The 14456-nt window shown below is 41.6% G+C and overlaps 2 protein-coding genes, 1 long non-coding RNA gene and 1 other non-coding gene across 5 annotated transcripts in view; 1 reads left to right on the top strand and 3 right to left on the bottom strand.

The window, feature by feature from the left end:
* LOC5519532 (piezo-type mechanosensitive ion channel component 1) overlaps window positions 1-14456 on the top strand; it is a 45702-nt gene that overhangs the window by 28686 nt on the left and 2560 nt on the right. For both annotated transcript variants that reach the window (XM_048720673.1, XM_048720672.1), the window contains 15 exons: window positions 4679-5211; window positions 5646-5951; window positions 6888-7164; window positions 7736-7803; window positions 8101-8138; window positions 8633-8783; window positions 9207-9251; window positions 9638-9696; window positions 10399-10506; window positions 11014-11172; window positions 11252-11399; window positions 11766-11951; window positions 12569-12679; window positions 13116-13285; window positions 14134-14253. In XM_048720673.1, coding sequence (XP_048576630.1) covers window positions 4679-5211; window positions 5646-5951; window positions 6888-7164; window positions 7736-7803; window positions 8101-8138; window positions 8633-8783; window positions 9207-9251; window positions 9638-9696; window positions 10399-10506; window positions 11014-11172; window positions 11252-11399; window positions 11766-11951; window positions 12569-12679; window positions 13116-13285; window positions 14134-14253 — 2479 coding nt within the window. The remainder of the gene's footprint in view (window positions 1-4678; window positions 5212-5645; window positions 5952-6887; window positions 7165-7735; window positions 7804-8100; window positions 8139-8632; window positions 8784-9206; window positions 9252-9637; window positions 9697-10398; window positions 10507-11013; window positions 11173-11251; window positions 11400-11765; window positions 11952-12568; window positions 12680-13115; window positions 13286-14133; window positions 14254-14456) is intronic.
* Window positions 2840-3854, bottom strand: LOC5519533 (transcription factor MafG). Its single transcript, XM_001639307.3, has one exon. The coding sequence runs from the start codon at window positions 3796-3798 to the stop codon at window positions 3187-3189; it is 612 nt and encodes a 203-aa protein (XP_001639357.2). The 5' UTR covers window positions 3799-3854; the 3' UTR covers window positions 2840-3186.
* Window positions 8606-11113, bottom strand: LOC125559004. The gene is made up of 2 exons (XR_007306249.1): window positions 10978-11113; window positions 8606-8797 (listed from the first exon to the last, which is right to left on the bottom strand). It is a non-coding gene; the product is annotated as an uncharacterized LOC125559004 (long non-coding RNA).
* Window positions 9328-9398, bottom strand: Trnag-gcc. The gene has a single exon. It is a non-coding gene; the product is annotated as a tRNA-Gly (tRNA).

The raw sequence follows: 14456 nt of genomic DNA, 5'->3' as shown, positions 1-14456 counted from the left end.
GATATAAGCCTCGATAATAAGGACATAACTAATGAAGTTTAGCCGTAGTCACATTATGAAGGTCAGTTATAAGCCTTGATAATAAGGACATAACTATGAATTTAAGCCGTAGTCACATTATGAAGGTGAGATATAAGCCTCGATAATAAGGACATAACTAATGAAGTTTAGCCGTAGTCACATTATGAAGGTCAGTTATAAGCCTTGATAATAAGGACATAACTATGAATTTAAGCCGTAGTCACATTATGAAGGTGAGATATAAGCCTCGATAACAAGGACATAACTATGAATTTTAGCCGCAGTCACATTATGAAGGTGAGATATAAGCCTCGATAACAAGGACATAACTAATGAAGTTTAGCCGTAGTCACATTATGAAGGTCAGTTATAAGCCTTGATAATAAGGACATAACTAATGAAGTTTAGCCGTAGTCACATTATGAAGGTGAGATATAAGCCTCGATAATAAGGACATAACTAATGAAGTTTAGCCGTAGTCACATTATGAAGGTCAGTTATAAGCCTTGATAATAAGGACATAACTATGAATTTAAGCCGTAGTCACATTATGAAGGTGAGATATAAGCCTCGATAACAAGGACATAACTATGAATTTTAGCCGCAGTCACATTATGAAGGTGAGATATAAGCCTCGATAACAAGGACATAACTATGACTTTTTACCGGAATCAGATTATGAAGGTCAGTTATAAGCCTTGATAACAAGGACATAACTAATGAAGTTTAGCCGTAGTCACATTATGAAGGTCAGTTATAAGCCTCGATAACAAGGACATAACTAATGAAGTTTAGCCGTAGTCACATTATGAAGGTCAGTTATAAGCCTCGATAACAAGGACATAACTATGAATTTAAGCCGTAGTCACATTATGAAGGTCAGTTATAAGCCTTGGTAACAAGGACATAACTATGAATTTAAGCCGTAGTCACATTATGAAGGTCAGTTATAAGCCTCGATAACAAGGACATAACTATGAATTTAAGCCGTAGTCACATTATGAAGGTCAGTTATAAGCCTTGATAACAAGGACATAACTAATGAAGTTTAGCCGTAGTCACATTATGAAGGTCAGTTATAAGCCTTGATAATAAGGACATAACTAATGAAGTTTAGCCGTAGTCACATTATGAAGGTGAGATATAAGCCTCGATAATAAGGACATAACTAATGAAGTTTAGCCGTAGTCACATTATGAAGGTCAGTTATAAGCCTTGATAATAAGGACATAACTATGAATTTAAGCCGTAGTCACATTATGAAGGTGAGATATAAGCCTCGATAACAAGGACATAACTATGAATTTTAGCCGCAGTCACATTATGAAGGTGAGATATAAGCCTCGATAACAAGGACATAACTATGAATTTTAGCCGTAGTCACATTATGAAGGTCAGTTATAAGCCTTGATAACAAGGACATAACTAATGAAGTTTAGCCGTAGTCACATTATGAAGGTGAGATATAAGCCTCGATAATAAGGACATAACTAATGAAGTTTAGCCGTAGTCACATTATGAAGGTCAGTTATAAGCCTTGATAATAAGGACATAACTATGAATTTAAGCCGTAGTCACATTATGAAGGTGAGATATAAGCCTCGATAATAAGGACATAACTAATGAAGTTTAGCCGTAGTCACATTATGAAGGTCAGTTATAAGCCTTGATAATAAGGACATAACTATGAATTTAAGCCGTAGTCACATTATGAAGGTGAGATATAAGCCTCGATAACAAGGACATAACTATGAATTTTAGCCGCAGTCACATTATGAAGGTGAGATATAAGCCTCGATAACAAGGACATAACTATGAATTTTAGCCGTAGTCACATTATGAAGGTCAGTTATAAGCCTTGATAACAAGGACATAACTATGAATTTAAGCCGCAGTCACATTATGAAGGTGAGATATAAGTCTCGATAATAAGGACATAACTAATGAAGTTTAGCCGTAGTCACATTATGAAGGTCAGTTATAAGCCTTGATAATAAGGACATAACTATGAATTTAAGCCGTAGTCACATTATGAAGGTGAGATATAAGCCTCGATAACAAGGACATAACGAGTACGATCATACGAAGGTAGCGCATGCCCGTAACCAGTAGCCTGCGTAGCGGCTCAACCAGAAGTTTTCTTGGGGGAAGTTGGGGGAGGGGTGCGAAATCCCAAAAAGGGGACCTATTTCCGGAGAGGGGAGGGGGTGGGGGGTGGAGAGGACGTAGGTTTTCCCTTGAAAATCTTAACACCCCCCCCCCCCCCCAAAAAAAGAGGGATTTTTATTCAATTTCAGTATCTCCACGTGATCTCCACGTGATGCCTTTTTTTATCTTATTCGCTGTTGCTTTATAGTTTTTTTTACAAATAGCACGTCTATTGCGAACCGAAAGTGGACTTTCCGCCGTTGTGGGGGGTGCGAACGCGCCTGCACCTTGTAACATTATGGAGATTTAGGATAGACCTAGATAACAAGGACATGACTAATTAGAGAGATGATACGTCCCCATGTAGTACCTCTCGAAACTTGGAACATTGGAAATGTCTTTTTGACAACCTTTTCAAGATGAGCTGTATAAATTTCAGCCAAGCATTGAAGTCTTGTTCAAAATACGGTTCAGAGTCCTTTGGGTGGTAATAGTGCTATTACACAATGACATATTTTGAGTAAGTACGCAGCTGCTTTGTCTCCTATTATCTTTGCTCTACAAAGGAGTTCTTTTGTCTCTATTCTTCTCGTTCTTTGTGTCGAGGTGCGGATATCGTTCATTTGCCCAATCAAATTGCAGCTTGTAAGAGCTGCGTACTGACCCCATATTTTCACAACCTCCTTTATTATTCTCTATGCTACATTTTACATTATAAGACTGCTGACTGCCGAATTAGCTATCACCTCTAAAATTATATGTTCTGTACACTGTTATTCATTGCCTTGTCAATCTCTTTTAACTATTTACTAAATGCATTTCCAAGCATTTTTATTTTAATTGCAACGATCGCCACGTATTGCATTTGATCGCCCGGAAAAACACCGAATCGCCGGCAACAATTGCGCAAGATAAAGCTATATTAGCCTGTTGTGTATGGCAGACCTTTAACACAGAAACTAACACAATGTTAATCTTATGTTGCTTAAACCATTCAAACTCTAATAATTGAATGATTTAACTCGAATTCTTTTTTTCATTGTTGTAGAAACGCGCCGATTCACGGCAAAGTCGATTGAGCACTTCCCTCATTTTGTCATATTTTGTCTTCATAGCGTCTCTTTCTTTCTTTATCTTGCGAAGTTCTTCCTTCATACTCACGACGTCTCTAGCCAGTTTTTTATTCATTTTCGCAAGCTCCTTATTTTCCTGTTCGCGTTTAGTACGACAGTTCATAGCGTAACCCCGATTCTTGAGACTTCGCCTTCGCTTCCTTATCGTATCAATTTCAGTACTAGGCAGTCCGCGTAATTTCGTATTCAACTCGCGAACCGAAAGCTCCATCAACTCCTTATCCGTAAACTGTGTTTCGCAGTCCTCAAAGGTTTCTCCTTCCTTCGGTCTCTTTCCCTTACTCGAAATTATCATGCTGGTATTAGAGGAGGTATCGTCGTCTTTGCTTGAGTCGTCGCTTGGTCCGTGGTTTAACGCCTCTAACATACTCTCTACTGACGTACCGTCAAGCCACGCGGGGACTTTATTGAGCGACTCGACAACTGCAAATAGAGTGGGGTTCGCAGTTGGTAAGTCGAATGGATCAAAATCGTCTTTAAGATCGCCGAAATCCATGTCCACTAGCACTCTGTGACCGCTCTCTACCCTGATATTGGCCTTCGGGGTTATATGTTTGTTTCATTGGCCTCAGCCAATCAGATGCTCACAGATGGTCTATTAAGTATAGGGGAATCCCCTACTCTTATTGAATTTCCTATTGTGTTCAAATCGCGCGGTATAATTACGCTATTTACTGTTCTTTAAAGTGTTTTTCAAAAATGTAATCAACATAAATGTTGCCTCGTTTGTTTAGCTTCAAACGAGGCAATGTATTATTACTTTATACTCGTTATTTGTTTTTGAGAAGAGCTTTCTTATTTTTGAATACATAATAAGGGAAAATTCCCTTTCTTTGTTGTTGACATCTGCCAGCCGCGAGATTGTAAACAAATCCATCAACAGACACTCAAATAAATTTAAAAAAATTGTTAAAACAAGTTATACCAAATGCGTGCAATATGTTTTGTGAGCGATTTCTTTTTTAATAAATTGCAACATTGAATCCTCGCTTGTTCTTTCGTTTCAAAACACCTTTGAGAACCCCTCAATCAATATGCACGGACATATACTGTGCGCTTTTGAATTATTTTCATAATCGTATTTTTTATAATTATCAATCGCTATAATGTATGATGGTTGCTATATATTCTTTACATACAACATTTTTTAAAAAGAATTTGAAATAGACATTGCAAAAGCGCGCAGGCCGGCGATTTTTCTTACCAGCTTACATTTGCTTCGAATTTCAAAATTAAGCTTACCATGAGGCTGAAGGAAAGCGTAAGCTTCAGCATGAAGTTCACTTTTCCAATATATATTGTTTTCTATACTTTAATACATAAGTCAAAATAAAGTCTTTTTTCTAAGGTTTGTTTCAATTTTATTTTATCAACAGCTATCTATTCGGGTGACTACTACTGGTTCGAGTCAGATTCGGAGAGTGAATCAGAGGCCGAGACGCCTTCGGTAAGCCCGACACATACCCGAAGACCGAGCTCCGGCAGCAGCAACAAAGACAACGAATCCGCCGGCAAAGCAAGCTCCGGAGACTTGGGGGGCGAGAGATCGTCTTCAAGGAGCGGAAGAGAATCGATCAGTTCAACCGGAAGTGACGACTTTGTCACCATCCCAACTCCCGAGCCTACCACGGCCATAGTGGAACCTGAGGGTCTGGTTACGAGGCTCAAAAAGCTATTCAGCTGGATATATTACTACTTTGCCATCGCGATTGACAAGGTGATTGATGTGTTGAGCGATATCTCGAAAGACTATCGCGAGATCGCCGATCAACTGAAGCACGAGCGTAAAGAGAAGGGACTCGAGAAGCTGAGGAGAGGTCGCTACAGCTATAGCAGCCTTAGGGCCAGAACCTTAGCAGCCTCTGCATCCGCCGCCGAGGTGTCCGACAGTGACGTCATAGAAAACAAGGTAATGCAACGGCGTGACATGTCACGTGACCTCTCTCACACTACAGTCTTATATGTGACACACAGACATCGCGGTAATAGTGACTTCGTCGTAGAAAATAATGTAACGAAACGTCTTGACATCTGTCACGTAATACCATATTTTCGCTACTATGTTTAACCTTTTGCACGGTCTGTGAGGTATGCAATGACGTCATAGAGGATATGGTAATGCAACATGTCACACTACTGTCTTATCTGTGACATATCATACAGCCAACGAGGTAACAGACAATTCTGGATACTCCAGAGAAATACTTTCTGGTTCGAAATCCATTGAGAGCGTTTTTTTTCTTCACAAAGGGTTATTCTACTTTTTCTTATAAAATGTATTGACATCAGCACGTGATTTGCTTCGCTCCGACTACAATTGACATCTTTCTTTGTTTACCCTAGGGCTCAGCCACCTCACGGTCAGACGAGGACGCGGATTCCTGGTCCGTGCTGAACATAGATCTTGATGACACGGATGCGTCCAACTGGAAGCACTCGCACATGCGCGTTGCGCGTTTCTCAGTGGCGTTCGTGTACGCCCTGCTGGCCCACACGGACATCATTTGCTACTTGTTGATGATACTGAACCACATGGTGTACGCGTGCTTGCTGTCCATGCCGCTGCCGTTCTTGGTATTCATGTGGGGTATGCTATCCATCCCAAGACCTACAAAGCGGTACTGGATCACTGTGATCACCTACACACAGGTAATGCTTGTTGAGATTGGCATATCTAGAAAGACCACTGACAAGCTGTGAAAGGCTACGTTGTCTGTGTAGGTTTATAACTAGAAAGGCTTTAGACAAGCTGTAGGAAGACTAGGTGGTCTGCCTAGGCGTTGAACTAGAAAGACCACTGACAAGCTGTGAAAGGCTATGTTGTCTGTGTAGGTTTATAACTAGAAAGACTTTAGACAAGCTGTAGGAAGACTAGGTGGTCTGCCTAGGCGTTGAACTAGAAAGACCACTGACAAGCTGTGAAAGGCTATGTTGTCTGTGTAGGTTTATAACTAGAAAGACTATAGACAAGCTGTAGGAAGACTAGGTGGTCTGCGTAGCGTTGAACTAGAAAGACTATAGACAAGTTGTAGGAAGACTAGGTGGTCTGCCTAGGCGTTGAACTAGAAAGACTATAGACAAGTTGTAGGAAGACTAGGTGGTCTGCCTAGGCGTTGAACTAGAAAGACTATAGACAAGCTGTAGAAAGACTAGATGTCGGCTGCTGTAGGAAGACAAATAGATAAATCATTAGAGTGTTGAAGTTGTACCCGTCTTTAGAAACCGACTAGTTTCGAATACTTTTTTTTTTTACCCCTCGTTGAAGTAGATAAAAGCAAAATCTAGCCTGCCTATCTAGCAATTTTTGTGTCAATAGTAAATAAAAAGCCCCAGTGAAACAGGAAATGTTTGACAAATGACTTATTGACTGCGCAGAAAATGGGGTGAACGCAATACTTGTATTGAAAACTTGGACTTGGCAACGTGGGAGTGACGTCATAAGCGCAAAGATGTTAGACTTAACTAACGAATGTAAACGAGGCCCTAAGCACTTGTGTGGTCACGAGCCTAAACGTGACATAACTAGCAGTGTGACCATGGCGGCCGTGTTCTCACGAAGCTAAAATATTCCCTCCTTTTTCTTAGATTGTGATAGTTATAAAGTACCTGTTCAAGTTCCAGTTCAAGTTCATCAACAACTGCAATAGCTCTGACGGCCCAGACAAGAACGACCCGCTGTGTCCCGCTAGGATAATCGGGATCGAGCGAGACTCGCACACTTCCGCATACGACCTATTGCTGCTTCTTGCCCTATACTTTCATCGCTACTCGCTCAAGGTGCACGGGCTATGGCGAGACAAGGCGGCGCACGACGACCATGACGAACTATATGAGCCGCCGCTATCACCCAATTCCCCCAAGAGTAAGTGAATGCATAGAGGATATTACAAGTGGTGCGAAGATATGAAATTTATTTTCGAGCGGTGGAAACCTCGAGAAAATAAACTCATATCTTCAAGATATCATGTAATGTTCTTTTTATTATATGGACAAACAGAATCGATTTGACGCGCGCGTACATCCGGAACATTTCGGTACATAATTTTTTCATATCTTCACTAGTGAAAATTGGAAAATACGAGTGTTTTAGTTTCCGGTAAAACACTTTTATCCATGTAATAAAGATCTTTCTCGTCGTTCAACTCTGTTTATCCGGACAAACTAACCCCCCAAGTCAGACACATCGCTGTTACAGTACAACTGTTTATCGGACACGTCACTACGAGCCACCATTATTACCTAATTCCTCAACGAGTACGTACGTACTTTACAAACACTTAGTAATATGGGCATTGTAAGATTAAGAGACGTGTTGGCGGTACAGGTGCAACTCTATTAATCAGGACATATCCTAAGCTAATGGATGTAATTTTTGTAAGTGGCACACTGACCTAACTTTGTGTGTGTGTTTTTTTTTCTTTTTCTGTGAATAGGTGAGCCCACCCCATTCGCTGGTTCGAGGAACATGGCTGCCTCATCACCAGACTCCGAGCAGTACCAGGTTTGTTATGACCCCCTCCCTCCCCTGGTGATATTACAAATGACAAATCCCCTACCCCCTCCTCCACTACCCCCCCCCCCCCCTGGCCGGACGAACACGACTTCACAATACCTTCATGGCCCCCTCCCTCTCACCCCTTGTGATCTTATCCCTCCTATCCTTCCCCTTTTTTTTCTCGCTTCTGGTTCTTTACTCCTATAGTCAAGAATTTAGACACCAGTATATCTCACTATTTTCCAAAAATCGATGTGATACGACTGCCAATAATTAAGTCAATGTTCTGTATGTTATCGTCAGAGTGATGTTGAGGACAGTGGAGAAAGCTTGTGGAACAAGTAAGTGCCGACCACTATATATCGTCTGCTTATTTGCTATTATTGAATTCGACAAAGATATCACTCACACAACCATATCATTTACACAGCCAATGATGAAAAATCGGGTGAAAAATCGACCAAGTCATTGTAACTGAAGTGCAGTATTACATATCGAAAACTATCCTGACTTCTGAGGGACAGAATAAGGCTGACATTAAATAAAAACAGTATTCTTACTCCACTATGACATTCGGTTCAGTTCCAATATAAAAGACAACTGGTAATTTATATGAGCCACCTTTCACTGCAGTATACATTAGTCACTTGCATTGTAAAAAATTAACGTCTACTCGAAAAAGTGTGTCGGTAAAACGACCAGGGCCGGCGAAACGAACTAGTTTGTCGGTTAAATAGTTTGTCTGCGAAATGGCCTGATACCCTATGAAATATCGATTAAGAAATAAAAGAAATAACGACGACCATAATTTGAATGCAAGTAATGTTATTTGCAGGATTTGCCGTTCTGTGAAGGCGTTCCTGAATCGTATCTACGACCCCGAGGTGGGGTCTGGCGCGGTGGATGTCTACGCCATCATGTTCGCCTGTCAGTTTATCATCTTCATCATCATACTTTTCAGCTGGTCTGCCTTCTCTTCGCCTGAGGTTGGTACCAGGATCTAAACGATGGAGCCCTCAGAATAGATTGATTGATTCAGAAAAGTTCGAAGCCCACCCCCCCCCCCCCCCTTCTATCCCCTCCCTACAATAACCCATACAATTTTCGGTCCTTGCTCGTATCATCACAGTGATGATAAAAACATTACCATTGCCTTCGTCATATTTCTGGCTTCTATTATTATAAAAGCCCCGTATTGATAGCACCAGCATTTAAAGAAAATGCATACCATTGACGGGCTAATAGTAGCTAATAGTCCATTCGACTGAATACTAAGAATACATATACCTGCATTTTGCAGGATTGAGCCGAAGAAAATTTGCACATTGCCTCTCTCTTCTTTCTGTTTTTAATTTAAACTTAAACTAATATTTAAACAGGTGATAGACTTAATTTTTGTTTCATTCTAGCCCCAACGCCAGGCACAATTTGTCAAAATTGTAGAAGAAAATGTGGTAAGTTTAAATTTTAAAATATATATATATATATGTGCCTTTAATTATCGAAAAAAGTATTTTAAAAAAAGTTCCGTGCACTGGCCGGGAATCGAACCCGGGCCTCCCGCGTGGCAGGCGAGAATTCTACCACTGAACCACCAGTGCGCGCTTGAAGTATTGAGTTTTTAAAACCGGCTTTATACAATTTGCTGTTCATTTTCTTTGTAGACATTAGTAAAAGTAATACAAGAGACTAAGCTCAACAACTATCACCGTCCAAATTTTTTTGTTTTCTATTAGATGCGTTTCAAAATACTTTGTTTTATTTAAAGAAAACTAAGAAACAATTTACTTAGCAGGTATTTTGTTCGATGTCACTAATTTATGCCGTTTATTGCCGACAGGTTCCGAAGACTTTCCTATACATGCTTCTTTCACAATTCTTCCTTATCATCATAGACAGGTAGCCACGAATTTGACATTAAAATCTTTTATTAGAAAATTGTTAGATTTTTTTATTTTTCATTTTTTTAGAATACGTACGAGATAAGATGTAAGATACGATACACTATTTTTTTATAAGAACGTCAAATTCTAAGTTCAGACTGGGCCGTTTTTATTTTTGGAGCATTTAAGGCTGAACACACGTGTTCTTTGGGTGTTCTAGCAGTGTTCCTTTGTGTCAGCCACTGATTAATATCGCCTCGGGAATTGTCCGGGGGTCGGGACCTCATGAATGAGGTGATGCATGTAAAAACAGTCTGCAAAGACCACCAAATTTACCAATTGAATAAACTTTCAGAGGCTCTTTGCAAAAAAGAGTTGGAATACTTGTGGTTTAAAAATTTTTTTTTTGGAGAGGGGGGGGGGAGGGATATATTTCACCTTGAATTTCTATAATGTTACGAAGTTACGTTAGGGTCAAAGATGAGAACTAGCCCCATTACTTTGGGACTAAATGCGTAACTTTTTCCGTACCCCGTGGGCAACTAGATTGGATTATTATCTTAATTTATAGTGTGTCAACATATACATTCGCCTTTTTATCATTACTAGGAGCAAACGGTATTGCGTGACAGTCACATGGCAGACCGATGACATGATGACGTCTCATGTCTGCGCTATTGTGGTGTTGACCATTCTTCTTTTGTTTGTTTTGTTTCAGATGCTTGTATCTGCGTAAATACGTGTTCGCAAAGCTCTTCTTTCTGTTGTTTTTAACCGTTTCATTCCACGTTTTTATGTTTATCGTGGTCCCGTATGTCACGAAACGGTGAGTAGGTAACGCAAAGGTCACTTTTGTCACGCAGGAAAACCCTTTTTTAGTAGTATCATATCATCCTTATTTTGACATCTTCCGCCATTGGTATCTGCGAATCCAGAACCTAGCGTGAAGGGAAACTTCATGCCCGAACTATATGCACCGTGAATAATACTTTGGGCTATGGTAGCAGCGGCTGCTTTTAAGAGGACCATTCCTTAAAAAAGGCCAATCACGCCGCCATTTTATGCTCTTGCTCAATGCCGTGTCACAAAAAGCATCCATTTCCATCGGCTAATTCAAGCGAGTAACCAATATATTTTCAATCAAATATCGTCAATAACGTACCATATCATTCGTAAGGTTGTTATTTTGAAGTTTCTTTTTCAATAAACGGTTATGCTTTCGATTATAAACAAAAACAAAGTAGTGGTTGATCGACATTCCTTGAGAATGTCTCGACTCTGCTTCCCCCTGCCTTACCTCGCCACTGTAATGACAGCTTTTTTTGCCTTCCAGACCATTTTTTAAGAACATCCCAGCAATCTTCATGTACATCTTTATGTGCATGTACTTCGGCCTCTCCGCCTACCAAGTTCGCAGTGGTTACCCGACTAGAATTCTGGGTAATTTTCTCACAAAGAGTTACACACTGACCAGCGGTGTCCTCTTCCAAGGGTAAGCGATGACGTCACATTTTTGTCAAGTGGTTTGATTTTTTTTCAAATGCTCATGATTAACTTTTCTTTATGTCTAGATTCCAAGCCATTCCCTTCCTGTTGGAGTTGCGCAGCGTGTTGGACTGGGTCTGTACAGATACAACGCTGACCTTGTACCACTGGCTCAAGATGGAAGACATCTACGCCAATATTTACGTGCTCAAATGCTACCGCGAATCAGAGAAAGTAGGTTATTGGGGCTACCACGTGCTTGCTTCCTTTCTTAGGACGAGGGAAGAATACAAAGAGCCCATGATATGCTATACACGAGACTTTCAGATCGATGCTTCGTATTCTCATAACTCTCTTTTTCAAAAAGAGGATGGCATAAAACAACGAAACTATTCAGAAGCCGCATATCTTTACATGGGAAAATAATTTCTCTGATACCTTCTTTTATAATTTCTTTGAATTAGCTATCGAGACCGGCCGGCTTTATATGCATTAGATGTTACGAGTAATTTGTTCAGACCATTATCAGGCTTATAGGCTGGAAAAGGCAATATTACTTTCAAGTTAGACTAACATATGTATCGTCGCGTTCTCCACCAGACATGGTTCCAGGGTCGAGGGCAAAAGTACTGGATGCTGAGCAAGTGGACTGTGGGGGGTCTACTGGTCGCACTTCTCGTCATCGTAATCTGGTTCCCACTTCTCTTTATGTCATACATCAATTCTGTTTACACCAGCAACCCCCCACAGGACGCCACGTTCACTTTGTCTATAGGGGGATACCAGGTGAGAGGATGAGCACCTTTCATTGCCTCGCCTCACTTTGCCTCACCTCACCTTACATTGCCTCGCCTCACCTCACTCACCTCACCTCGCCTTGCCTCACCTCAATTCACCCCACCTCACCTTGCCTCACCTCGCCCCACCTCACCTCGCTTCACCCCACCTCGCCTCACTTCGCCTCACTTCACCTCACCCCACCTCACCTTGCCTTACCTCGCCTCACTTCACTTCACCCCACCTAACCTTGCCTCACCTCGCCGCACTTCTCGCCTCACCTCACCTCACTTCACTCCACCTCGCCTCACCTCACTTCACCCCGCCTTACCTCACCCCACCTCGCCTCACCTTGCGTTGCCTCGCCTCACCTCTCCTCACTTCACCCCACCCCACCCCACCTCACCTCGCCTCGCCTCACTTCACCCCACCTCACCCCACCTCGCCTCGCCTCACCTCACTTCACCCCACCTCGCCTCACTTCACCTCACCTTGCCTTTGCCTCACTTCACCTCGCCTCACCTTGCCTCACCTCACCTTGCCTTTGCCTTACCTATCTTTACCAGTCCTCACCTTTCCTTTCCTCTGTCTCGCCTGTATACTCAATTGCTTTTCTGCTGTTCCAGCCGTTGTTCCGTGTCAGTGCACAAGAGCAGTTCTTAGAGCGACTCAACAACACTAAGATCGACCGAATAAAAACTCAACATCCGGGCTTACACCAAGGGGCTGACACACAGGTAACATTATCATGCCCTTGTTATTGTCGAATCCGTTATATCGCGACGCCGCATTTTCAAAACATCGATTTGTTTTTGTCTTTTGGTATTTTCTGTTCCGCTAGTCAAATTATTCTAAGCCAATCAGATTCTTGCCATCTCTTGCCTAGTACAGTTGCCTGGCTTTCTGTCGCGACACTGTCTGGTTTTCTTCCAGAGGATAGCCAGGGAAGTGCACAAAGCGAGACTGATTGGCTCAGAATGGTTTTACACACGAAACAGAAAACCAAATCAAATCGTGTTTTGAAAACGCGGGTCGCGATACAACGGATTCGACAGTAAAGGGCGGGATGTTTCCGAGAGGGATTGGTTAAATTGGGTGTACGTTAGTTGTGTTGGTACATTGCCGCCGCCATTGCAAGTTGCCATAATATTCAACTGTGTTTTAAAAATTCAGATCGACACGTTCTTGGCTGACTACCATGACCGCGGTACGGTGGTCCTAGTCAAGATCACGGGGAACTCCAGCTCGATCTGGCAAATTAGCCCTCCCTCAAGACAACTTATGATGCACGACTTATTGGGGGAGAAAAACGTTACCCTCAGATTCAAGTACGAGTTCACTCGGTAAGTTACACTGTATTAGCGCCTTTCCCTGTATAAGTCTATCTTCATTGGATAATATTGTAGATACGCTGTTATTGCTAATAATAAGGAGCCAGGACGTAACATATTGGCAAAGAAATCAACTTGTACTCTCGTAAAGTTTTTCTTACCACCTAACGTTGCAATGACAATGACAAGAAATCTCTACTTCTGGGGCCGGTTGCACAAAGCCTGGATAAGTCTTATCCACCGGTTAAAGTTATCCGGATGATAGAGGTCGGATAAAATCTTATCCACCGAATAAATGTGATGAAAAAACAAAATGGCGTCTTGCTTTCAAAATTTTTCACATGCAAACGACGACTTTTACTGTTGGTAAATTTACAATGAACTACGAACTTACATGCAGCTTTGGCAGGATTGGAATCAAACTATATTGTCCGTTCTGTCGAGAAATGATTTACATGCACTTTGCAATGATAAACTGTTTTCTGGCACTTTCAGTAGCTTTTTCAACGACCGCCATTTTGTTTGAGGGAAAAACAGCGCGCGCTTTGCATATTTACCATGGAAACGGGAAGCCATTTAGTGGCAAATGATGGCTATTCAGCGGATAGTTATCCAGCGTTCTATCCACGCTTTGTGCAACGCTATTTTATCCGCCGGATAACTATCCGCTGGATAGGGATTTTATCCGGCGGTTAGCGCCTATCCGGCGGATAACTTATCCAGGCTTTGGGCAACCGGCCCCTGGCTACCGAACGTCTCAACTAAAATCACCACCACCTCAAATCTCGCTTTTCTCATATTGTAATCATATTGATTATCTCGACTGTTTCTGTTTCTTATTGATATTGTATTTTCCTTAGGGAACCAAAGACAGCTCTTGTCCAAGAGACTATATCCGGGCAGACCCAGATCACGCTCGGCCCAGAAATCCGTAGCCAGTTCGCGGCCATGCTGAATGGAACGTTCGAGGGCCAGAATATGTAAATATAATTTCTCTACTCGATTGTTATGTATTCATAGGAGACCTGAGCGTGCCGAAACTAATGTGAAGTGATCGATGTTTTTATAAACTTCTGGCTTGAACCACTATTTTTTTTTTCCTTTTTTTTACCGACAAAGACTTCTAGCCTAATGGGCTGTTTTTCCAGATACTGGCGGTCTATTTGTGCGAAAAAGCAAGGCA

The sequence above is a fragment of the Nematostella vectensis genome, chromosome 13, assembly GCF_932526225.1.
Source record: "Nematostella vectensis chromosome 13, jaNemVect1.1, whole genome shotgun sequence".
In the NCBI taxonomy this organism is placed as follows: Eukaryota; Metazoa; Cnidaria; class Anthozoa; order Actiniaria; family Edwardsiidae; genus Nematostella; species Nematostella vectensis.
The sequence above is the reverse complement of the archived record's forward strand: the minus strand, read 5'-3'. Positions and strand labels throughout refer to the sequence as shown.